This window comes from Pongo pygmaeus, chromosome 6 (assembly GCF_028885625.2).
Source record: "Pongo pygmaeus isolate AG05252 chromosome 6, NHGRI_mPonPyg2-v2.0_pri, whole genome shotgun sequence".
NCBI classification, from domain to species: domain Eukaryota; kingdom Metazoa; phylum Chordata; class Mammalia; order Primates; family Hominidae; genus Pongo; species Pongo pygmaeus.
Window position 1 is genome coordinate 10,214,658 of NC_072379.2, and position 23,681 is coordinate 10,238,338.

A 23,681-nucleotide genomic window follows, 5' to 3' on the forward strand; every position below is an offset into this window, starting at 1 on the left:
TTGTTGAGCTATCTACAACCTACCACAGCAGCCCGAGCTCAACACTGGCAACCCACTTTTCTGCCAGCTCCACAACCTCGGGCCATAGTGAGGAATCGACAACAGTCCACAGCAGCCCAGTTGCAACCGCAACAACACCCTCACCCACCCGCTCCACAACCTCAGGCCTTGTTGAAGAATCTACAACCTTCCACAGCCGGCCAGCCTCAACTCGCACAACACTGTCCACTGAGGACACCACTACCTCGGGCCTCACTGAAGAATCTACAGCCTTCCCCGGCAGCCCAGTCTCCACCCAAGCAGTGTTAACTGCCACCCTCACAACCACAGACCTCGGTGAGGAATCAGCAACCTTCCCCAGCAGCTCAGGCTCAACTGGAACAACACTCTCACCTGCCCGCTCCACCACCTCAGGCCTTGTTGGAGAATCTACACCCTCACCCCTCAGTCCAAGCTCAACCGAAACAACAATTTTACCCGGCAGTCCCACAACACCAAGCCTCAGTGAGAAATCAACCACCTTCTACACTAGCCCCAGATCACCAGATGCAGCACTCTCACCTGCAACCACAACAAGCTCAGGCGTCGGTGAAGAATCCAGCACATCCCATAGTCAACCAGGCTCAACGCACACAACAACGTTCCCTGACAGCACCACCATGTCAGGCCTCAGTCGGGAACCTACAACTTCCCACAGCAGCCAAGGCTCAACAGACGCAACACTGTCCCCTGGCAGTACCACAGCCTCATCCCTTGGCCAACAATCTACAACCTTCCACAGCAGCCCAGGCGCCACTGAAACCACACTCTTACCTGACGACACCACAACCTCAGGCCTCGTGGAGGCATCTACACCCATCCACAGCAGCACTGGCTCCCTACACACAACACAGACCCCTGCCAGCTCCACAAGCGCTGGCCTTCAGGAAGAATCTACCACTTTCCAGAGCTGGCCAAGCTCAAGTGACACAACACCTTCACCTCCTAGCACCACAGCAGCCCCTGTTGAAGTATCCACAACCTACCACAGCCGCCCGAGCTCAACTCCAACAACATACTTTTCTGCCAGCTCCACAACCTTGGGCCACAGTGAGGAATCAACAACAGTCCACAGCAGCCCAACTGCAACTGGAACAACACTCTTCCCTACCCGCTCCACAACCTCAGTTCCTCTTGGAGAACCTACAACCTCACCCAGCAGTTCAGCCTCAATGGAAACAACAGCGTCACAGGGCAGTACCACAACAGCAGGCCTGAGTGAGAAATCTACCACCTTCTACAGTAGCCCCAGATCACCAGACACAACACTCTCACCTGCCAGCACGACAAGCTCAGGCGTCAGTGAAGAATCCGCCACCTCCCACAGCCGACCAGGCTCAACGCACACAACAGCGTTCCCTGGCAGTACCACCATGCCAGGCCTCAGTCAGGAATCTACAGCTTCCCACAGCAGCCCAGGCTCCACAGACACAACACTGTCCCCTGGCAGTACCACAGCATCATCCCTTGGTCCAGAGTCTACTACCTTCCACAGCAGCCCAGGCTCCACTGAAACAACACTCTTACCTGACAACACCACAACCTCAGGCCTCCTTGAAGCATCTACGCCCGTCCACAGCAGCACTGGATCGCCACACACGACACTGTCCCCTGCCGGCTCTACAACCCGTCAGGGAGAATCTACCACCTTCCAGACCTGGCCGAGCTCAAAGGACACTACGCCTCTACCTCCTAGTACCACATCAGCCTTTGTTGAGCTATCTACAACCTACCACAGCAGCCCGAGCTCAACTCCAGCAACCCACTTTTCTGCCAGCTCCACAACCTCGGGCCGTAGTGAGGAATCGACAACAGTCCACAGCAGCCCAGTTGCAACCGCAACAACACCCTCACCCGCCCGCTCCACAACCTCAGGCCTTGTTGAAGAATCTACAACCTACCACAGCAGCCCGGGCTCAACTCAAACAATGCACTTCCCTGAAAGCTCCACAACTTCAGGCCGTAGTGAAGAATCAACAACTTCCCACAGCAGCACAACACACACAATATCTTCACCTCCTAGCACCACACCTGCCCTTGTTGAAGAATCTACAAGCTACCACAGCAGCCCGGGCCCAACTGCAACAGCACACTTCCCTGACAGCTCCACAACCTCAGGTCGTAGCGAGGAATCAACAGCATCCCACAGCAGCCCAGATGCAACGGGAACAACAGCCTTACCTGCCCGCTCCACAACCTCAGTTCTCGTTGGAGAATCCACGGCCTCACCCATCAGTTCAGGCTCAACGGAAACAACAGCGTTACCCGGCAGTACCACAACGCCAGGCCTCAGTGAGAAATCTACCACTTTCTACAGTAGCCCCAGATCACCAGACACAACACTCTCACCTGCCAGCACGACCAGCTCAGGCGTCAGTGAAGAATCCAGCACCTCCCACAGCCGACCAGGCTCAACGCATACAACAGCATTCCCTGACAGCACCACCACGCCAGGCCTCAGTCGGGAATCTGCAACTTCCCACAGCAGCCCAGGCTCAACGGATACAACCCTGTTACCTGCCAGCACCACCAGCTCAGGCCCCAGTCAGGAATCAACAGCTTCCCACAGCAGCCCAGGTTCAACTGACACAGCACTGTCCCCTGGCAGTACCACAACTTTATCCTTTGGTCAAGAATCTACAACCTTCCACAGCAGCCCAGGCTCCACTCGCACAACACTCTTCCCTGACAGCACCACAAGCTCAGGCATCGTTGAAGCATCTACACGCGTCCACAGCAGCACTGGCTCACCACACACAACGCTGTCCCCTGCCAGCTCCAGAAGCCCTGGCCTTCAGGGAGAATCTACCGCCTTCCAGTCCCACCCAGCCTCAACTCACACAACGCCTTCACCTCCTAGCACCACAACAGCCCACGTGGAAGAATCTACAACCTACCACCGCAGCCCGGGCTCGACTCCAACAACATATTTCCCTGCCAGCTCCACAGCTTCGGGCCACAGTGAGAAATCGACAGCATTCCACAGCAGCCAAGGTGGAAGTGGAACAACACCCTCACCTGCCCACTCCACAAACTCAGGTCGTGGACAATCTACAACCTCACCCATCAGTCCAGGCTCAACTGAAATAACAATGTTACCTGGCAGTGCCACAACACCAGGCCTCAGTGAGACATCTACCACCTCCTACAGCAGCCCCAGATCACCAACCACAACACTCTCACCTGCCACGATGACAAGCCTAGGCATCAGTGAAGAATCCACAACCTCCCGTAGCCAACCAGGCTCAGCTCACTCAACAGTGTCACCTGCCAGCACCACCACGCCAGGCCTCAGTGAGGAATCTACCACCGTCTACAGTGGCAGCCCAGGCTCAACTGAAACCACAGTCTTCCCTCGCAGCACCACAACCTCAGTTCGTGGTGAAGAACCTACAACCTTCCACAGCCGGCCAGCCTCAACTCACACAACACTGTTCACTGAGGACACCACTACCTCGGGCCTCACTGAAGAATCTACAGCCTTCCCTGGCAGCCCAGTCTCCACCCAAGCAGTGTTACCTGCCACCCTCACAACCACAGACCTCGGTGAGGAATCAGCAACCTTCCCCAGCAGCTCAGGCTCAACTGGAACAACACTCTCACCTGCCCGCTCCACCACCTCAGGCCTTGTTGGAGAATCTACACCCTCACCCCTCAGTCCAAGCTCAACCGAAACAACAATTTTACCCGGCAGTCCCACAACACCAAGCCTCAGTGAGAAATCAACCACTTTCTACACTAGCCCCAGATCACCAGATGCAACACTCTCACCTGCAACCACAACAAGCTCAGGCGTCGGTGAAGAATCCAGCACATCCCATAGTCAACCAGGCTCAACGCACACAACAGCGTTCCCTGACAGCACCACCATGTCAGGCCTCAGTCGGGAACCTACAACTTCCCACAGCAGCCAAGGCTCAACAGACGCAACACTGTCCCCTGGCAGTACCACAGCCTCATCCCTTGGCCAACAATCTACAACCTTCCACAGCAGCCCAGGCGCCACTGAAACCACACTCTTACCTGACGACACCACAACCTCAGGCCTCGTGGAGGCATCTACACCCATCCACAGCAGCACTGGCTCCCTACACACAACACGGACCCCTGCCAGCTCCACAAGCGCTGGCCTTCAGGAAGAATCTACCACTTTCCAGAGCTGGCCAAGCTCAAGTGACACAACACCTTCACCTCCTAGCACCACAGCAGCCCCTGTTGAAGTATCCACAACCTACCACAGCCACCCGAGCTCAACTCCAACAACATACTTTTCTGCCAGCTCCACAACCTTGGGCCGTAGTGAGGAATCAACAACAGTCCACAGCAGCCCAGATGCAACTGGAACAACACTCTTCCCTACCCACTCCGCAACCTCAGTTGTTCTTGGAGAACCTACAACCTCACCCAGCAGTTCAGCCTCAATGGAAACAACAGCGTCACCCGGCGGTACCACAACAGCAGGCCTGAGTGAGAAATCTACCACCTTCTACAGTAGCCCCCGATCACCAGACACAACACTCTCACCTGCCAGCACGACAAGCTCAGGTGTCAGTGAAGAATCCACCACCTCCCACAGCCGACCAGGCTCAACGCACACAACAGCGTTCCCTGGCAGTACCACCATGCCAGGCCTCAGTCAGGAATCTACAGCTTCCCACAGCAGCCCAGGCTCCACAGACACAACACTGTCCCCTGGCAGTACCACAGCATCATCCCTTGGTCCAGAGTCTACTACCTTCCACAGCAGCCCAGGCTCCACTGAAACAACACTCTTACCTGACAACACCACAACCTCAGGCCTCCTTGAAGCATCTACGCCTGTCCACAGCAGCACTGGATCGCCACACACGACACTGTCCCCTGCCGGCTCTACAACCCGTCAGGGAGAATCTACCACCTTCCAGACCTGGCCGAGCTCAAAGGACACTACACCTCTACCTCCTAGTACCACGTCAGCCTTTGTTGAGCTATCTACAACCTACCACAGCAGCCCGAGCTCAACTCCAGCAACCCACTTTTCTGCCAGCTCCACAACCTCGGGCCGTAGTGAGGAATCGACAACAGTCCACAGCAGCCCAGTTGCAACCGCAACAACACCCTCACCCGCCCGCTCCACAACCTCAGGCCTTGTTGAAGAATCTACAACCTACCACAGCAGCCCGGGCTCAACTCAAACAATGCACTTTCCTGAAAGCTCCACAACTTCAGGCCGTAGTGAAGAATCAACAACTTCCCACAGCAGCACAACACACACAATATCTTCACCTCCTAGCACCACACCTGCCTTTGTTGAAGAATCTACAAGCTACCACAGCAGCCCGGGCCCAACTGCAATAACACACTTCCCTGACAGCTCCACAACCTCAGGCCATAGCGAGGAATCAACGGCATCCCACAGCAGCTCAGACGCAACGGGAACAACAGCCTTACCTGCCCGCTCCACAACCTCAGGTCTCGTTGGAGAATCCACGGCCTCACCCATCAGTTCAGGCTCAACGGAAACAACAGCGTTACCCGGCAGTACCACAACGCCAGGCCTCAGTGAGAAATCTACCACTTTCTACAGTAGCCCCAGATCACCAGACACAACACTCTCACCTGCCAGCATGACCAGCTCAGGCGTCAGTGAAGAATCCACCACCTCCCACAGCCGACCAGGCTCAACGCACACAACAGCATTCCCTGACAGCACCACCATGCCAGGCCTCAGTCGGGAATCTGCAACTTCCCACAGCAGTGGAGGCTCAACGGATACAACCCTGTTACTTTCCAGCACCACCAGCTCAGGCCCCAGTCAGGAATCAACAGCTTCCCACAGCAGCCCAGGTTCAACTGACACAGCACTGTCCCCCGGCAGTACCACAACTTTATCCTTTGGTCAAGAATCTACAACCTTCCACAGCAGCCCAGGCTCCAATCACAGAACACTCTTCCCTGACAGCACCACAAGCTCAGGCATCGTTGAAGCGTCTACACGCATCCACAGCAGCACTGGCTCACCACACACAACGCTGTCCCCTGCCAGCTCCAGAAGCCCTGGCCTTCAGGGAGAATCTACCGCCTTCCAGTCCCAGCCAGCCTCAACTCACACAACGCCTCCACCTCCTAGCACCACAACAGCCCCTGTGGAAGAATTTACAACCTACCACCGCAGCCCGGGCTCGACTCCAACAACATATTTCCCTGCCAGCTCCACAGCTTCGGGCCACAGTGAGAAATCGACAGCATTCCACAGCAGCCAAGGTGGAAGTGGAACAACACCCTCACCTGCCCACTCCACAAACTCAGGTCATGGACAATCTACAACCTCACCCATCAGTCCAGGCTCAACTGAAATAACAACGTTACCTGGCAGTGCCACAACACCAGGCCTCAGTGAGATATCTACCACCTCCTACAGCAGCCCCAGATCACCAACCACAACACTCTCACCTGCCACGATGACAAGCCTAGGCATCAGTGAAGAATCCACAACCTCCCGTAGCCAACCAGGCTCAGCTCACTCAACAGTGTCACCTGCCAGCACCACCACGCCAGGCCTCAGTGAGGAATCTACCACCGTCTACAGTGGCAGCCCAGGCTCAACTGAAACCACAGTCTTCCCTCGCAGCACCACAACCTCAGTTCGTGGTGAAGAACCTACAACCTTCCACAGCCGGCCAGCCTCAACTCACACAACACTGTTCACTGAGGACAGCACCACCTCGGGCCTCACTGAAGAATCTACAGCCTTCCCCGGCAGCCCAGTCTCCACCCAAGCAGTGTTACCTGCCACCCTCACAACCACAGACCTCGGTGAGGGATCAGCAACCTTCCCCAGCAGCTCAGGCTCAACTGGAACAACACTCTCACCTGCCCGCTCCACCACCTCAGGTCTTGTTGGAGAATCTACACCCTCACCCCTCAGTCCAAGCTCAACCGAAACAACAATTTTACCCGGCAGTCCCACAACACCAAGCCTCAGTGAGAAATCATCCACCTTCTACACTAGCCCCAGATCACCAGATGCAACACTCTCACCTGCAACCACAACAAGCTCAGGCGTCGGTGAAGAATCCAGCACATCCCATAGTCAACCAGGCTCAACGCACACAACAGCGTTCCCTGACAGCACCACCATGTCAGGCCTCAGTCGGGAACCTACAACTTCCCACAGCAGCCAAGGCTCAACAGACGCAACACTGTCCCCTGGCAGTACCACAGCCTCATCCCTTGGTCAACAATCTACAACCTTCCACAGCAGCCCAGGCGCCACTGAAACCACACTCTTACCTGACGACACCACAACCTCAGGCCTCGTGGAGGCATCTACACCCATCCACAGCAGCACTGGCTCGCTACACACAACACGGACCCCTGCCAGCTCCACAAGCGTTGGCCTTCAGGAAGAATCTACCACTTTCCAGAGCTGGCCAAGCTCAAGTGACACAACACCTTCACCTCCTAGCACCACAGCAGCCCCTGTTGAAGTATCCACAACCTACCACAGCCGCCCGAGCTCAACTGCAACAACACACTTTTCTGCCAGCTCCACAACCTTGGGCCGTAGTGAGGAATCAACAACAGTCCACAGCAGCCCAGATGCAACGGGAACAACACTCTTCACTACCCTCTCCGCAACCTCAGTTCTTCTTGGAGAACCTACAACCTCACCCAGCAGTTCAGCCTCAATGGAAACAACGGCGTTACCCGGCAGTACCACAACAGCAGGCCTGAGTGAGAAATCTACCACCTTCTACAGTAGCCCCAGAACACCAGACACAACACTCTCACCAGCGAGCATGAGAAGCTCAGGTGTCAGGGAAGAATCCACCACCTCCCACAGCCGACCAGGCTCAACGCACACAACAGCGTTCCCTGGCAGTACCACCATGCCAGGCCTCAGTCAGGAATCTACAGCTTCCCACAGCAGCCCAGGCTCCACAGACACAACACTGTCCCCTGGTAGTACCACAGCATCACCCCTTGGTCCAGAATCTACTACCTTCCACAGCAGCCCAGGCTCCACTGAAACAACACTCTTACCTGACAACACCACAACCTCAGGCCTCCTTGAAGCATCTACGCCCGTCCACAGCAGCACTGGATCGCCACACACAACACTGTCCCCTGCCGGCTCTACAACCCATCAGGGAGAATCTACCACCTTCCAGACCTGGCCGAGCTCAAAGGACACTACGCCTGCACCTCCTAGTACCACATCAGCCTTTGTTGAGCTATCTACAACCTACCACAGCAGCCCGAGCTCAACTCCAGCAACCCACTTTTCTGCCAGCTCCACAACATCGGGCCCTAGTGAGGAATCGACAACAGTCCACAGCAGCCCAGTTGTAACCACAACAACACCCTCACCCGCCCGCTCCACAACCTCAGGCCTTGTTGAAGAATCTACAACCTACCACAGCAGCCCGGGCTCAACTCAAACAATGCACTTCCCTGAAAGCTCCACAACTTCAGGCCGTAGTGAAGGATCAACAGCTTCCCACAGCAGCACAGCACACACAATATCTTCACCTCCTAGCACCACACCTGCCCTTATTGAATCTACAAGCTACCAGAGCAGCCGGGGCTCAACTGCAACAACACACTTCCCTGACAGCTCCATAACCTTAGGTCGTAGTGAGAAATCAACAGTATCCCACATCAGCCCAGATACAAATGGAATCACACTCTTACCTGCCCGTTTTACTACCTCAGGCCGCATTGCAGAATCTACTGCCTTCTACACCTCTCCAGGCTCAACGGAAACAACATTACCCGGAAGTACCCCAACACCAGGCCTCAGTGCAAAATCTACCATCTTTTATAGTAGCTCCAGATCAGCAGACCAAACACTCTCACCTGCCAGCATGACAAGCTCCAGCGTCAGTGAAGAACCTACAGCAGGGTCAACACACACAATAGCATTCCCTGGCAGCACCACCACCTCAGGCCTCAGTCAGGAATCAACAACTTTCCACAGTAAGCCAGGCTCAACTGACACAACACTGTCCCGTGGCAGCATCACAACCTCATCCTTTGCTCAAGAATTTACCACCCCTGAAAGCCAACCAGGCTCAGCTCCGTCAACAGTGTCACCTGCCAGCACCACAGTGCCAGGCCTTAATGAGGAATCTACCACCTTCTACAGCAGCCGAGGCTCAACTGAAACCACAGCGTTTTCTCACAGCAACACAATGTCCATTCATGGTCAACAATCTACATCCTTCCTTGGCAGCCCAGGCTTCACCCAAAGAGTGTTACCTGCCACCCTCACAACCACAGACATTGGTCAGGAATCAACAGCCTTCCCCAGCAACTCAGATGCAACTGGAACAACACCCTTACCTGCCCGCTCCACAACCACAGACCTCGTTGGAGAATCTACAACTTTCTACATCAGCCCATCCCCTACTTACACAACACTCTTTCCTGCCAGTTCCAGCACATCAGGCCTCACTGAGGAATCTACCACCTTCCACACCAGTCCAAGCTTCACTTCTACAATTGTGTCTACTGAAAGCCTGGAAACCTTAGCACCAGGTACTGCTCTTTCCATTTCATCCACGTTTAGCTTCTTCTCCAGGACTGTCCATGAGTCTTCTTCATCTGTTACAAACTCTCTTGGTTCGTTTCCTCTATCTTCCACTTTACTTGGGTCTACTGATTATCCAGTTTCTAAGTTCGATACCACTTCCAGTGTTCATGTGCCATTCACTGGTCCCCACACATGTATGATGACAATCTCTCCTTCCTGTATGACTCCAGGGTGGTTTTATTTATTTATTTTTCATCCTTCCATGAACCCCTCCTCTCTGGATTTTTTTTTTTGTTTGTTTGTTTTTTTTTGAGACAGAGTGTTGCTCTGTTGCCCAGGCTGGGGTGCAATGGCACGATCTTGGCTCACTGCAACCTCTGCCTCCCGGGCTCAAGCAATTCTCCTACGTTATCATCCCGAGTGGCTTGGATTACAGGTGCCCACCACCATGCCTTGCTAATTTTTGTATTTTTAGTAGAGACAGGTTTTTACCATGTTGACCAAGCTAGTCTCAAACTCCTGACCTCATGTGATCCACCCACCTCAGCCTCCCAAAGTGCTGGGATTACAGGCGTGAGCCACCGCGCCCGGCCTCCTTCTGTCTGTTATCATGAGTATCCGCGTCTGCTTTGGCCTCCTGTGGTTTTGTTCCACATTTCCAACTCTTTCTCCTCCCTGTTCCAGGTGATCCCATGGGTAGAGTTGTCTTCTTTTGGTACATTAGAGTGCTTTTTTCATAGCTGGACTTCTTGTATCTTTTGTTTCCTTACTCTCTGCTGTTCCTCCTCCCTTTCTTACTATCTCCCGGGGGCAGGGGTGGCAGCAGAGGCGTCTTCGTTGCTGTGCGGTCATCTGGCATCGTCCTGCTCTCCAGTGCAATGCTGAGTGACTGGATCTGGAATGGGAGTGCATGTTTTTGCTCTTTTGGCTCCCACAGTGACTGCTGTGGATTCTATCTCTCCACAGGGTTGTGCCAGGAAGGACAAATTTGGAATGGAAAACAATGCATCTGTCCCCAAGGCTACATTGGTTACAAGTGCTTGTCCCCTCTGGAATCCTTCCCTGTAGGTAATGACCTTTTCTGAGACCTGCAGCTCTTTGCAGGCCCTTTCACCCCTGAAAACAGCATGGCAGTGTTGGAAGGATCAGCCACTGCCTCACTTGCAGGTGGAGGAGGTGTGACTCTTCCCAGCAACACTGTAGGGAGAGCACGAACCATCTACCTTTGCCTTCAGGGGCAAAAGTAGAAGGTAGAAAAATGGGGTGGTCGATTTTTTTATTTTTAATTTTTAGGGGTACACAGTAGATGTATATATTTACGGAGTATACATGAGATGATTTGTTACAGGAATGCAATGTGTAATAATCACAGCATGGAGAATGGGGTACACATTCCCTCAAGCATTTAACCTTTATGTTACAAACAATCCAATTGTACTATTTTAGTTATTTTATTTTATTTTTTGAGAGGGAGTCTTGCTCTGTCTCCTAGGCTGGAGTGTGATGGCACGATCTTTGCTCACTGCAACCTCCACCTCCTGGGTTCAGGTGATTCTCCTGCCTCAGCCTCCTGAGTAGTTGAGATTACAGCCATGGGCCACCATGCCTGGCTAATTTTTGTTATTTTTAATAGGGATGGAGTTTCACCATATTGGCCAGGCTGGTATGGAACTACTGATCTTAGGTGATCCTCCTGCCTCGGCCTCCCAAAGTGCTGGGATTACAGGCATGAGCCATCGCACCCAGCTATTTTAGTTGTTTTTAAATGTACAATTAAATTATTATTGACTATAGTCACGCTGTTGTGTTAAATACTAGGTCTTATTCATCCTTTCTAACTATACATTTTTTGTACCCATTAACCATGCCCACCTCCCTCTCACCTCCACCCTACTACCCTTCCCAGCCTCTGGTAGCCATCCTTCTACTCTCTGCCTCCATTAGTTCAATTGTTTGGACTTTTAGATTCCACTAATAAGTGAGAACATGCAATGTTTGTCTTTCTGTGCCTGGTTTATTTCACTTAACAATGACCTCCAGTTCCATCCATGTTGTTGCAATTGACAGCATCTCATTCTTTTTGATGGCTGAATAGTACTCCATTGTGTATATGTACCACATTTTCTCTATCCATTCATCTGTTGATGGACACTTGGGTTGCTTCCCAAGTCTTGGCTATTGTGAACAGCAACAAACATGGGAGTGCAGAGATCTCTTCGATGTACTGATTTCCTTTCTTTTGGGTATATACCCAGCAGTGGGATTGCTGGGTTGTATGGTAGCTCTATTTTTATTTTTTATTTTTTGAGATGGAGTCTTGCTCTGTTGCCCAGGCTGGAGTGCAGTGGCACGATCTTGGCTCACTGCAAGCTCCACCTCCCAGGTTCACGTCATTCTCCTGCCTCAGCCTCCCGAGTAGCTGGGACTACAGGTGCCTGCCACCACGCCCGGCTATTTTTTTTTTTCTTTTTTCTTTTTAGTAGAGATGGGGCTTCACCGTGTTAGCCAGGATTGTCTTGATCTCCTGACCTCGCGATCCACCCGCCTCGGCCTCCCAAAGTGCTGGGATTACAGGTGTGAGCCACCGCGCCTGGCCGGTAGCTCTATTTTTAGTTTTAGGAACCTCCATTTCTTTTGAGATAGGGTCTCACTCTGTGGCCCAGGCTGGAGTGCAGAGGTGCAGATCATAGCTCACCACAGCCTCGAACTCCTGGGCTCAAGTTATCCTCCGGCCTCAGCCTCCCGAGTAGCTGGGACTACAGGTGTGCACTACCACGCCTGGTTAATTTTTTTATTTTTGTGGAGACAGGGTCTCGCTTTGTTGCCCAGGCAGGTCTTCCCATCTCCCCAATGCACTGGGATTACAGGTGTGAGCCACAGCACCTGGCCCAGGGCCCTTTCCATTAGCTCACCTGCCCCCCTCATCAGAGGGCTTCTGTACTTAGTTCTGTCCCTTTCCCTCCTGGCCACTGGCTCCTCAGGGTTTTGGGAGACAGGGAACAGTGACCCCACCTTCCTCTTAAGTTTCTTTCACCTTCAAGACACCCACAGGCAGAGAATGTATCAATCCTGGGGGACATTATTGGGAGGTCGCTGTCTCACACATACCATGGCCTTTTCCCACAGAAACCCCAGAAAAACTCAACGCCACTTTAGGTATGACGGTGAAAGTGACTTACAGAAATTTCACAGAAAAGATGAATGACTCATCCTCCCAGGAATACCAGAACTTCAGTACCCTCTTCAAGAATCGGGTAAGATTAGGGCACACCCAGACACAGCAGGGTGATGTCCCACGTGAGAGGAAATTGGGGGGTGCACCCCAACTTAGTGATCTGAGTTCTTCTGCTCATGAGCCCCCTCCCTACCAGTCTCCCTAAGTCTTGAAAGGAGGTCCTCTGAGAGCTTCCAGCCTTCAGCCCCACGTGACCCACATTACGGCAGAGGGAGCTTCCTGGGTTGGTGGTTCTTCCTATGGGACCTTACCTGGGCTCCACAGAAAGGTGCCTAGGGCTGCCTCAAGAAGGGGAGGGAACAGGAGAGTCTTCACGCTCTAGCTCTGTGTGACCTTCGCTACCTTGTTTCTTTCAGATGGATGTCATTTTGAAGGGCGACAATCTTCCGCAGTATAGAGGGGTGAACATTCGGAGATTGCTGTGAGTATATTGGGGGGCAGGTTTATAGATGTGGAGAAATCCTCCTTGTCCCTGCTTTCCTGCCTCCTCCTATCACGAATGGCTAGAATATCAATACTGGTTGGGTCAGAGAGGCCTGCAGCCGCTAGGTAACACCGGAGGCTGTGACACCTTTCATTCTTCATTTATTCATCCACTCAACACACATTTGTTGAAAGCCAGCCCCCTGCTGGGTGCTGGGAACACAGTAGTCCCAGTTTTCCTGGAGCTCAGAGTGGCAGAACACAGATAGAAAAGTGGCTAAGCAGTCTGCTTAGAGTTTCAGTGAGGGGCACACAGGGTGCCCTGGGAGAGGTCCCAAAAGCAAAGCTTGGTGAGGCAAAAGGAATTCTTCCTGGAAAAACTGGCAACAGGCTGGGCATGGTGGTTCATGCATGTAATCTCAATGCTTTGGGAGGCCAAGGGGGGAGCATCACTTCAGGCCAGGAATTCAAGACTAGCCTGGGCAACATAGTGAGACCCCATCTCTACAAAAAGAAAAAAAAATGTAACAGCAAAACTGAGGCTTGAAGGATGAGGAGGAATGATCCAGAGAGAGGGAAGGGAAGGAGAGGCAGTTGCAGCAGAGGGAATCGATGAGAAGCAGCCCAGAGGGGAGAGAGAGGAGGGCAGATTCCAGGAACCTAAAGACGCTCGGAACAGCTGGGTGCTTAAGAGCAAAGGAGCAGTGATGGGGGAGGAGGCTGGAAAGATGGCTCATGCCAAGTTAGTTAGACTTTCGGCATCAGCAGTGTAGGCCCATGAGGGATAGTGTCTGGTCTGCAGAGTAGACAGCTCAGTCTGGCTGTAGGGTGGAGACTGCGTAAGCAGAAGTCTGTACTGGAGATGATGGTGGCCTACACCAGATAGGTGACAGTAGAGGAGAAAACAGGTCCAGTGTGAAAGGTCTTTGGGAGGCAGGACCAGCAGATCATGGGATTTGCTGCAGGAGACGAGGGAGGGAAGAAAGAGGAACGAGGGCAGATTTCTGGGCTGCTGGAGGTGTGGGGTGCCCTGTGCTGGGTCGAGGAATGTCACGAGGGGTAGAACAGGGGAAGGAGATGATGAGTTCAGTGTGCACCACATCAAGTTTCAAGTGCCCGGGGCCCAGCCACATGGAGTGGTTGCGTGATGCAGCAGTGGAATATGCCCTAAAGGGTCTTATTTTGGGGGGATCGGGGGGCAGGGTCTCGCTCTCTTGTCCAGGCTGGAATGCAGTGGCATAATTATGGCTCACTGCAGGCTCAACCTCTCGGGTTCAAGCAATCCTCCCACCTCAGCCTCTCAAGTAGCCGGGGCTACAGGCCTGCGCCATCGTGCTTGGCTAATTTTTGTAATTTTTTTGTTTTGCTTTTTTTGAGACAGAGTCTTGCTCTGTCGCCTGGGCTGGAGTACAGTGGTGCAATCTCAGCTCACTGCAGCTTCCACCTCCCAGGTTCAAGTGATTATCCTGCCTTAGCTTCCCGAGTAGCTGAGACTACAGGCACATGTCATCACACCCGGCTAAATTTTGTATTTTTAGTAGAGACAGGGTTTCACCATGTTGGCCAGGCTGGTCTCGAACTCCTGACCTCAAGTGATCCGCCCGCCTTGGCCTCCCAAAATGCTGGGATTGCAGGTGTAAGCCACTGCCCCTGGCCTAATTTTTGTAATTTTTGCAGAGATGGGGTCTTGCTATGTTGCCCAGGCTGGTCTCAAACTCCTGGGTTCAAGTGATCCTCCCGCCTCGGCCTCCCAAAGTGCTGGGATCACAAGTGTGAGCCACCACACCCAGCCTCTAAAGGGTCTTATGAGAGACACAGGCATTTGTATCCCCAGATGGATGTCACTGGAAGTCCTGGGAGTGGGATGAGATGGCCCAGGTCGGGAGCGAGGGAGGGTCATGGCACAAAACGAGGGTCTCCCAGGAATGAAGCTGGAAAGCACCAACATTTAAGATCTAGCCAGAGCCCCCAGTGGAGAATGGAAAGAGGCAGATAGAGGGGTGGGAAGGGTGCCGTGTCCTTGCAGCAGGGAAGAGAGGGTCCCAGTGCCCCAACCTTGCCCCTGGCTCAGCATCGGCACCCTGGTCTTTCCATTTTGGCTCAGGAATTTTTTTGTCCAAGTCCTCCTGAGTCCTACTACTGACTTATCTTTCAAAATGACAGTGACAAGATGACTTGCCTTGTCTCAAGATCTCTCCCCGCAGCTGCATCATTGGCTATTGAAGGAGTAGCTTCTAGGTTAGAAACTTACCTTTTTCTTTCTTTTTTAAATTTAAAAAAATGGGGTCTTGTTCTGTTGCCTGAAGTGCAGTGGTGCAATCATAGCTCACCACAGCCTCAAACTCCTGGGCTCAAGTGTTCCTCCTGCCGCAGCCTCCTGAGTAGCTGGGACTACAAGCGTGCACCAACTTGGCTGGCTAATTTTTGTATTTTTTTAGAGATGGGGTCTCATCATGTTGCCCAGGCTGGTCTTGAACTCCTGGCCTCAAGCAGTCCTCCCACCTCGGTCTCCCAAATTGCTGGGATGATAGCCATGAGCCACCGCACTTCCTGCCCTGTCCTTCCTTTTTAAGGCTAAATAATATTCCACAATAGACCACATTTGTTTCTCCATTTGTCTGTTGATGGACCCTTGATTTGCTTCCACCTTTTGGCTATGGTAAATAATGCTACTAAAAACACAAGGGTACAAATATAAATTCAAGACCTGCTTTCAGTTATTTTGTGTATCTACCCAGAAGTAGAATTGCTGGATCATGCATTAATTTTATTTTAAATTTTTTGAAGAGCTCCATACTGTTTTCCATAGCAGCTGCACTATTTTACTTTCACATCAACAGGACACAGGGATACAAATTTCTCTACCTATTCATCCAAGAGCCTCTAGTTTGTGAGAGATGAATTTCACTCATTGGCATTTATTGTGATCACTGATATTTGAGATCTTGAATCGTTTTGCTCTCCTCCCTATGTCTGGATGGTTAGCTGCTGGAGGGAAGACTCTGTATTCTTTCTCACCTCTGGGTCACATGGCAGCTTCATCTCCCATTACCACTCTGGGTGCTTGGGCTCCGCTTGCTGGCTGGGTGGTGACATGGGTAACCGATGAAACGATTCCCACTTCCAGCAATGGTAGCATTGTGGTCCAGAGCGATGTCATCCTGGAGGCAGACTACACTTTAGAGTATGAGGAACTGTTTGAAAACCTGGCAGAGATTGTAAAGGCCAAGATTATGAATGAAACCAGAACAACTCTTGTTGATCCTGATTCCTGCAGAAGTAAGCTCACCTAAAACCCCTTGACACCTGTGGGTGTCTTGGAGATCGTGACCTTGACCTCTCCCTCCCCTGTCTTCTTTCTTCTGGGACTCCGAAGACTTCTGCCACAGGAACCCAGAAGCCAGGCCCAGGGTGCCTTCCCCAGATCCCAAAGCTGCTCCCAACAGCCCCCTCTCGGTCCCAGGCTGAGGCTGTCATATCCCCATTTGAGCCTCCTCACAAGCCCAGCTGCATGTCTAGGGTGGGCAAAGACCCCCACAGGCATTGGCCCAGGGGAGGGCATGGTATAGAAGAGAGAGGCCTGGCTACCCCCAGGGAGGCAGAAGGAGGTGTTTCTGTTCCATCTTCCTTCCCATCCACTCTCGGCAGAGGCCATACTGTGCTATAGTGAAGAGGACACTTTCGTGGATTCATCGGTGACGCTGGGCTTTGACTTCCAGGGTAAGCGACTACGTGGAGCGTGGGCACTAAGAGTGGGGGCTGGGGTGCTTTGGCCAGGCTCATGCATGCTGCCCGCCCCTCTCCCCCAGAGCAATGTACCCAGAAGGCTGCTGAAGGATATGCCCAGTTCTACTATGTGGATGTCTTGGATGGGAAGGTGGCCTGTGTGAACAAGTGCACCAAAGGAACGCAGTCGCAAATGAACTGTAACCTGGGCACATGTCAGCTGCAACGCAGTGGCCCCCGCTGCCTGTGAGTGTCCCCACAAGCCCAGCACCCGCTCTGTCCTGGTGATAGGGCCCTCCCCCTCCCCAGCAGTCACCCACAGGGTTGGGGGATTGAGTAGAGCTTGGGAGGTGCCTCCTCCCCACTCCTGGACATACCTCTCCCCTGTAACCTCATTCCCACCCCCCACACCCACAAGAGTGAGGAGTAGGAGTAGATTATAGACACAGAGGTCCCAGAGCTGGGCAATCCCTTCCTGAGAAAGTTCATGCTGTCAATTTCCAAATCTATCTCTATCTCTATCTTTGTCTGTATCTGTATCTCTATCTCTATCTTTGTCTGTATCTCTATCTCAATCTCTATATCTGTCTATATTGTTAATTTCTCTTATGTCATCTCTGCCATGCTGTCAAGATTACCTCTAGCTGCAGCCAGAGCACTAAGTCCACAGACCATAAATTAAAGTGCAAAATAAAAAACATGATAACAGGCCCATTTAGGTGGCAGATGCTTAGAGATTAGGTGGGTGAATGGTACGTGTCTGGGACAAGCCACCCAACACTCTCAGGTCCCTCTGAGCCCTAGTCATTTCAATTCCTGATCTACAGTCTCCAGGTCTCCAACTGCCTCAGTGCCCATCAGCCTGAGGAAGTCAGGGACCCAGGCTCTCTGGGGGCTGAGCTCCAGCCCTTGGAGTGAGGGAGATCTGGTTCCCTGTGCTTAGGAGAGTGGGTTAGCCCTTGGGATATTGGATGTGAGGGATCCCGGGGGATCAGCCTGAGCTTGTCTGTGTCCCCAGGTGCCCAAATACGGACACACATTGGTACTGGGGAGAGACCTGTGAATTCAACATCGCCAAGAGCCTCGTGTATGGGATCGTGGGGGCTGTGATGGCGGTGCTGCTGCTCGCATTGATCATCCTAGCCATCTTATTCAGCCTATCCCAGAGAAAACAGCACAGGTGAGCTTGTGGGGCCAGCACCGCAGGCCCAGACAGAGGGGACAGATCCTGGGGTGGCCACTGTCTGAGTGTCCTAAGACTCTGCTCCTTCCAGGCCAGCAATCAGAGAGGTCAGCTGAGGCCAGATGGGGTGCCCAGACCCTCCCAGCCCTGGGTGCAGCAAAGGGTGGCCTTCCTATAGGATACATCAATTTGGCAGAGTGTTTTAGTCTATTTTGTGCTATTATAGCAGAATACCACCACTGGGTAATTGATAAACAATAGAAGTTTATTTGGCTCACAGTTTTGGAGGCTGGGAAGTCCAAGATCAAGGGGCTGCATCTGGTGAGGACTTTCTTGCTGCATCACAGCATGGCAACATGGCAGTCTGCATCACATGGACAGAGAGGAAGAGAGCGCTGAACTCACTTTTTTTTTTTCTTTAAGAGACAGGGTCTTGCTGTCACCCAGGCTGGAGTGCAGTGGCATGATCTCGGCTCACTGCAACCTCTGCCTCCCAGATTGAAGCGATTCTCATGCCTCAGCCTCTCGAGTAGCTGGGATTACAAGTGCATTCCACCATGCCTGGCTAATTTTTGTATTTTTAGTAGAGACAGGGTTTCACCATGTTGGCCAGGCTGGTCTCGAACTCCTGACCTCAAGTGATCCACCCACCCTGGCTTCCCAAAGTGCTGAGATTACAGGTGTGAGCCACTGTGCCTGGCCTTAAATTAAATTAAATTAAATTAAATGTGTTGTAGAAATAGGGTCTCACTATATTGCCCAGGCTGGTCTGAAACTCCTGGCCTCAAGCAGTCCTCTCACCTCAGCCTCCAAAGTTGTTGGGATTACAGGTGTGAGCTGCCACCCCTGGCTGTCTGAACTCGCTTTTATTACACACCCACTTTCAAGATAATGACGTTACTCCATTCACAAGGACAGCACCTTCATGACCTAATCATGTCTTCAAGGTCCTACCTCTCAGCATTGCTGCCTTGGGGATTAAATTTCCAACACATGAACTTTAAGGGACACATTCAAACCATAACACAGAGAATGGAAACAGAAGCTTATGTGTGGAAATTAGACTATGTAATGACATTCCCCGCAGTTAGTTATCACTCCCTTGGCCACCACAGAGCACAGCACCACATGGGGAAGCTGAGATGGAGCGTCTGGGTCTCTCTTTTCCCAGCTGTAGAATGGGATAAGACGCACCTGTGAAGGTTGCTGGGAAACCCTGGCACAGTACCTGACCCGAAGTCAGCAACTGAAGGGAGCTATCCTATGCCCCCATCTCATGGATATGGAAACTGAGGCCCACTAAAGGGAGTGAGGGGCAGCCAGGAGGCCTGGCCAGTGCCTGCCTTGGTAGAGGGGAAGCCATGGTGATGCTACTTTTTGTTCTCTGCCATCATCGCTGCCATCTCTGACTCGGGGTGCGGTTGTGACTGTCCCCTCGAGGGAAGCTGAAGGTCAGGGTCCACCAAGTCCCTCCTCAGCCTCCTTGCCTACAGCTGCTCACGGCATTTCTGTCTGCAGGGAACAGTATGATGTGCCTCAAGAGTGGCAAAAGGAAGGCACCCCTGGCATCTTCCAGAAGACGGCCATCTGGGAAGGTACCTCTAGTTAAGGTCAAGGAGATGAGCAGAGCTGGAGGGTGAAGAAAGGCAGGGCGGTGCCTGTGCCTGTGGGGGTGACATGGGGTCCTGCCCCCCTTCGGGGTAGCTGTGGCTGACAGCCTGTTCCCCACCTGCCGCTGCAGCCCTGGACCCAGACACCACCCCTGCTGTGTGCAAGGGTGCAGGAGTGGTTGAGAACGAGATCCTGCCCCCAGAGACCAACTCAGTGAGGGCATCCAATGCACACTCAGATAAGCGGGGTGATAGGGCCATTCCCAGGGCAGAGGGAGCAGAGGGGTGGACCTGACCCAGCCTGGGTGGGGATGGGGGGTCAGATAAGCCCCCAGGTGAGACTGACACTTGAGCAGGTGAGTAAGCAGGTGTGCTTCCTCCTTTAACACAGTGGGAGCCCAGTAAGCAGGGAGGCCTTATCCCAGTGAGGACAAGGGAAAGGGCACCCCAGGCAGGGGGCACTGCATGAGAAACGCCTGCAGTTGGGAAGGAACTTGCTTTTGGCGGGGAAGGGAAGGCAGGTCAATCTCACAAAGAAAGAGTGAGGGACGTGAGGTTGGCAGGGCTTTGGGAATGGGGTGGGGGGGTTGAGGGGCTTTGGCCACCCACCTTTTTTTGTGAGACAGAGTCTCGCTCTGTCGCCCAGGCTGGAGTACAGTGGCGCGATCTTGGCTCACCGCAACCTCTGTCTCCCAGGTTCAAGCGATTCTCCTGCCCTCAGCCTCCCTAGTAGCTGTGATTACAGGCATGCCACCACGCGTGGCTAATTTTTGTATCTTTAGTAGAGACGGCAGAGACAGGGTTTCATCATGTTGTCCAGGCTGGTCTCGAACTCCAGACCTTAGGTGATCCGCCCGCCTTGGCCTCCCAAAGTGCTGGGATTACAGGCGTGAACCACCATGCCCGGTCACATTTTGAATTTTTTTTACTCAAAAGGCCACTCAGGGAGCACTAAAGCAGGGAGACCAGGTGGAGGAAGTGAGGCTGAGGGGGTGGGGGGAGGGAGAGGAGAGGCAGCCTGGTGGAGATGAGGCTGAGGAGGTGGGGGAGGGAGAGGGAGTGAGGGAGGATTTCTAGGATTGTCTGAGCTGACCCTTGGGCCCCGAAGGATGGGGGAGAAGCAGCCGGTGGAGCACACTGAGTTGGGGGGGCTGGTGGGTGCTGAGGGGGAGGCTGCAAGGCTCGTGCCTGTCTGAAGCTCCGGGAGGGGTCTGCAGCCTGAACCACGTACTGGAATAGAGGTTTGTCCGTTCATCGGGGAGAATGCAGAGTGAGAAGTGAGGAGGGTGAAAGGGGAACCCCCCCCCCCAGGAGCCTCCGTAGAAGGACAGGTAGGGTATAGGACCCCGATCTAGGAGGACGCAGGAAAAGAGGGGTCAGAGGTGCAGGGAGAGCCCCGGAGTCCAGAGAGTGAGTGGTTCTGCGGGACCAGGAAGTAAGTGATCGCTGTGCTCCGGGAGGATGCTGGAAGAAGATTCCAGACGCAGCTTTTTTGCCTGCTATGGTTACCGTTGCTATGAGGGAGGGCGGCCCTGCTGACCCAGAGCCAGCCCTGTCTCCCGCTCCACTCTGACGTCACCCCTGAGTCCAGGGCTGAATGCACGCTCTTCCGTGGCCCCCCCTCACCCCGTGCATGTGGGGGGCTTCTGCTCCGCTCCCTCCTGTTCCGGGGTCCAGCTGGCGGCTCCCCAGGCAGGCTCGGCACTTACCCCCAGCCCAGTGATGCAGGGTCGGAGGGGTGGTCGGCAGTGGGAAAGGGTGTAGGGCAGATGCCGGGCTGACTCTTCCTTTTGCTAGAGGAAATCCCCTCTGCCTCCTAGTCCTCCCCCACCAATGCTCCCATCACTCATCACGGCCTCTCCCTACAGACCAGAATCTGAGGGAGAGCAGATTCGGCCTTGAGAACGCCTACAACAACTTCCGGCCCACCCTGGAGACTGTTGACTCCGGCACAGAGGTGACTCAGCTGCGAGCTGCCCCCACCCCCTGAGGCTGCTCCACTTCCTCTGGGGTTCCCTCTTCCCCCTGGGACTCCCTCCTCCCCCCGGGACCCCCTTCCCTTCCCCCCGGGACCCCCTTCCCTTCCCCCCGGGACCCCCTTCCCTTCCCCCCGGGACCCCCTCCCTTCCCCTGAGACTCCCTCCCTTCCCTTTGGGACTCCCTCCCTTCCCCTTGGGACTCCCTCCCTTCCCCTGAGACTCCCTCCCTTCCCCCTGAGACTCCCTCCCTTCCCCCTGAGACTCCCTCCCTTCCCCTGAGACTCCCTCCCTTCCCCCTGAGACTCCCTCCCTTCCCCTGAGACTCCCTTCCCCCGGGACCCCTTCCTTTCCCCCTGGGACCCCTTCCCTTCCCCCGGGACTCCCTCCTTCCCCAGGACTCCCTCCTCTCCCTAGGACTCCCTCCCTTCCCCTGAGACACTCTCCCTTCCCCTGAGACTCCCTCCCTTCCCCCTGAGACTCCCTCCCTTCCCCTTGGGACCCCCTCCCTTCCCCTGAGACTCCCTCCCTTCCCCTTGGGACTCCCTCCCTTCCCCTGAGACTCCCTCCCTTCCCCCTGAGACTCCCTCCCTTCCCCTTGGGACCCCCTCCCTTCCCCTGAGACACTCTCCCTTCCCCTGAGACTCCCTCCCTTCCCCTGGGACTCCCTCCTCCCCCAGGACTCCCTCCTCCCCCAGGACTCCCTCCTCACCCTGGGGCTACCCCTTCCCCTGGGACTCCCCCCTCCCCCCTCACTCCCTCCTCTCCCTAGGACTCCCTCCCTCCCCCGGGACTCCCTCCTCCCCCTGGGGATCCCTCCTCCCCCCAGGGCTCCCTCTTCCTCCTGGGGCTCCCCCTTTCCCGGGTCTGCCCCTTGGCCTCACCTTTTCTGTCTTGCCCCCCAGCTCCACATCCAGAGGCCGAAGATGGTAGCATCTGCTGTGTGAGCCAACTGGGGCCTCCCACCCTCATCTATCTCTGTGCAAGAGAGCTGCACACACAGAGCCCACCACTGGCCTCCGGGGTTGGTCAAGAGGAGACCGAAGTCAGGCCCTGAAGCCGGTCCTGCTCTAAGCTGACAGACTTGGCCAGTCCCCTGCCTGTGCTCCTGCTGGGGAAGGTTGGGGGCTGTAAGCCCCTCCATCCAGGAGTTTCCAGACTCCCAAAAGCCTTGGCACCTCTGTCTCCTCCTGGGTGGCTCCCCACTCTGGAATTTCCCTACCAATAAAAGCAAATCTTAAAGCTCAGAATGAGAAGTGAGAGGTTTCCTTCCCCTCCTTCTGCAGTTGGGGTCAGGTTGGGGGTCAGAGCCCTCCTGGGACAGGATATCTCCCAGGACTGGCTGCTGAATGGGGCATGGAACGAATGCTCTGGGCCCCTTCCTGTGTCCTGGCAGGGAGCCCCCTCCCCTGCTCCAGTCAGGACAGGGCTAGGCCTACCTCTGCTGAGGTCCCTGTGGCAGAAAAGCCTAATGTCAGGTTCTGGGGTCAGGAGAGGACCTCAGGTTCAACCCCAGTTGGTCAGGGAGTGAGCGCTTGGCTCTGCTGAGCTTGCACAGGGCAGGGTCACTCCAGATGGCCATGGAGCCATGCTTACCTCGGAACCCACAGACCAAACCCAAGAACTCCCTTCCCAGGCATGGCTATGTCTTCAGGGCATACTCATAGGACAATAAGAAGGGTTATTTTATTTATTTATTTTTTCTGAGACAGAGTCTTGCTCTGTTGCCCAGGCTGGAGTATGGAGGCACGATCTTGGCTCGCTGCAACCTCCGCCTCCCAGGTTCAAGCGATTCTCCTGCCTCAGCCTCCTGAGTAGCTGGGATTACAGGTGCCCGCCACCATGTCTGGCTGATTTTTGTATTTTTAGTAGAGATGGGGTTTCATCATGTTGGCCAGGTTGGTCTCAAACTCCTCATCTCAAGTGATCTTCCCGCGTCAGCCTCCCAAAGTGCTGGGATTACAGGTGTGAG

At 54.0% G+C, this 23,681-nt stretch overlaps 1 protein-coding gene and 1 long non-coding RNA gene across 2 annotated transcripts in view; one reads left to right on the forward strand and one right to left on the reverse strand.

The window, feature by feature from the left end:
- The window catches only part of MUC12 (mucin 12, cell surface associated), a 58,276-nt gene extending 35,317 nt beyond the window's left edge, over window positions 1-22,959 (forward strand). Inside the window, 12 exon segments of the mRNA XM_054496433.1 lie at window positions 166-5,599; window positions 8,270-9,561; window positions 10,523-10,624; window positions 12,683-12,810; window positions 13,148-13,212; window positions 16,342-16,493; window positions 16,863-16,934; window positions 17,024-17,186; window positions 17,959-18,120; window positions 19,642-19,718; window positions 21,602-21,690; window positions 22,615-22,959. Coding sequence (XP_054352408.1) covers window positions 166-5,599; window positions 8,270-9,561; window positions 10,523-10,624; window positions 12,683-12,810; window positions 13,148-13,212; window positions 16,342-16,493; window positions 16,863-16,934; window positions 17,024-17,186; window positions 17,959-18,120; window positions 19,642-19,718; window positions 21,602-21,690; window positions 22,615-22,656 — 7,778 coding nt within the window. The 3' untranslated portion in view covers window positions 22,657-22,959.
- On the reverse strand, window positions 15,831-20,509 carry LOC134739919 (uncharacterized). The gene is made up of 3 exons (XR_010127034.1): window positions 20,343-20,509; window positions 18,402-18,487; window positions 15,831-16,420 (listed from the first exon to the last, which is right to left on the reverse strand). It is a non-coding gene; the product is annotated as an uncharacterized LOC134739919 (long non-coding RNA).
- Window positions 22,960-23,681: the final 722 nt, after the last annotated feature.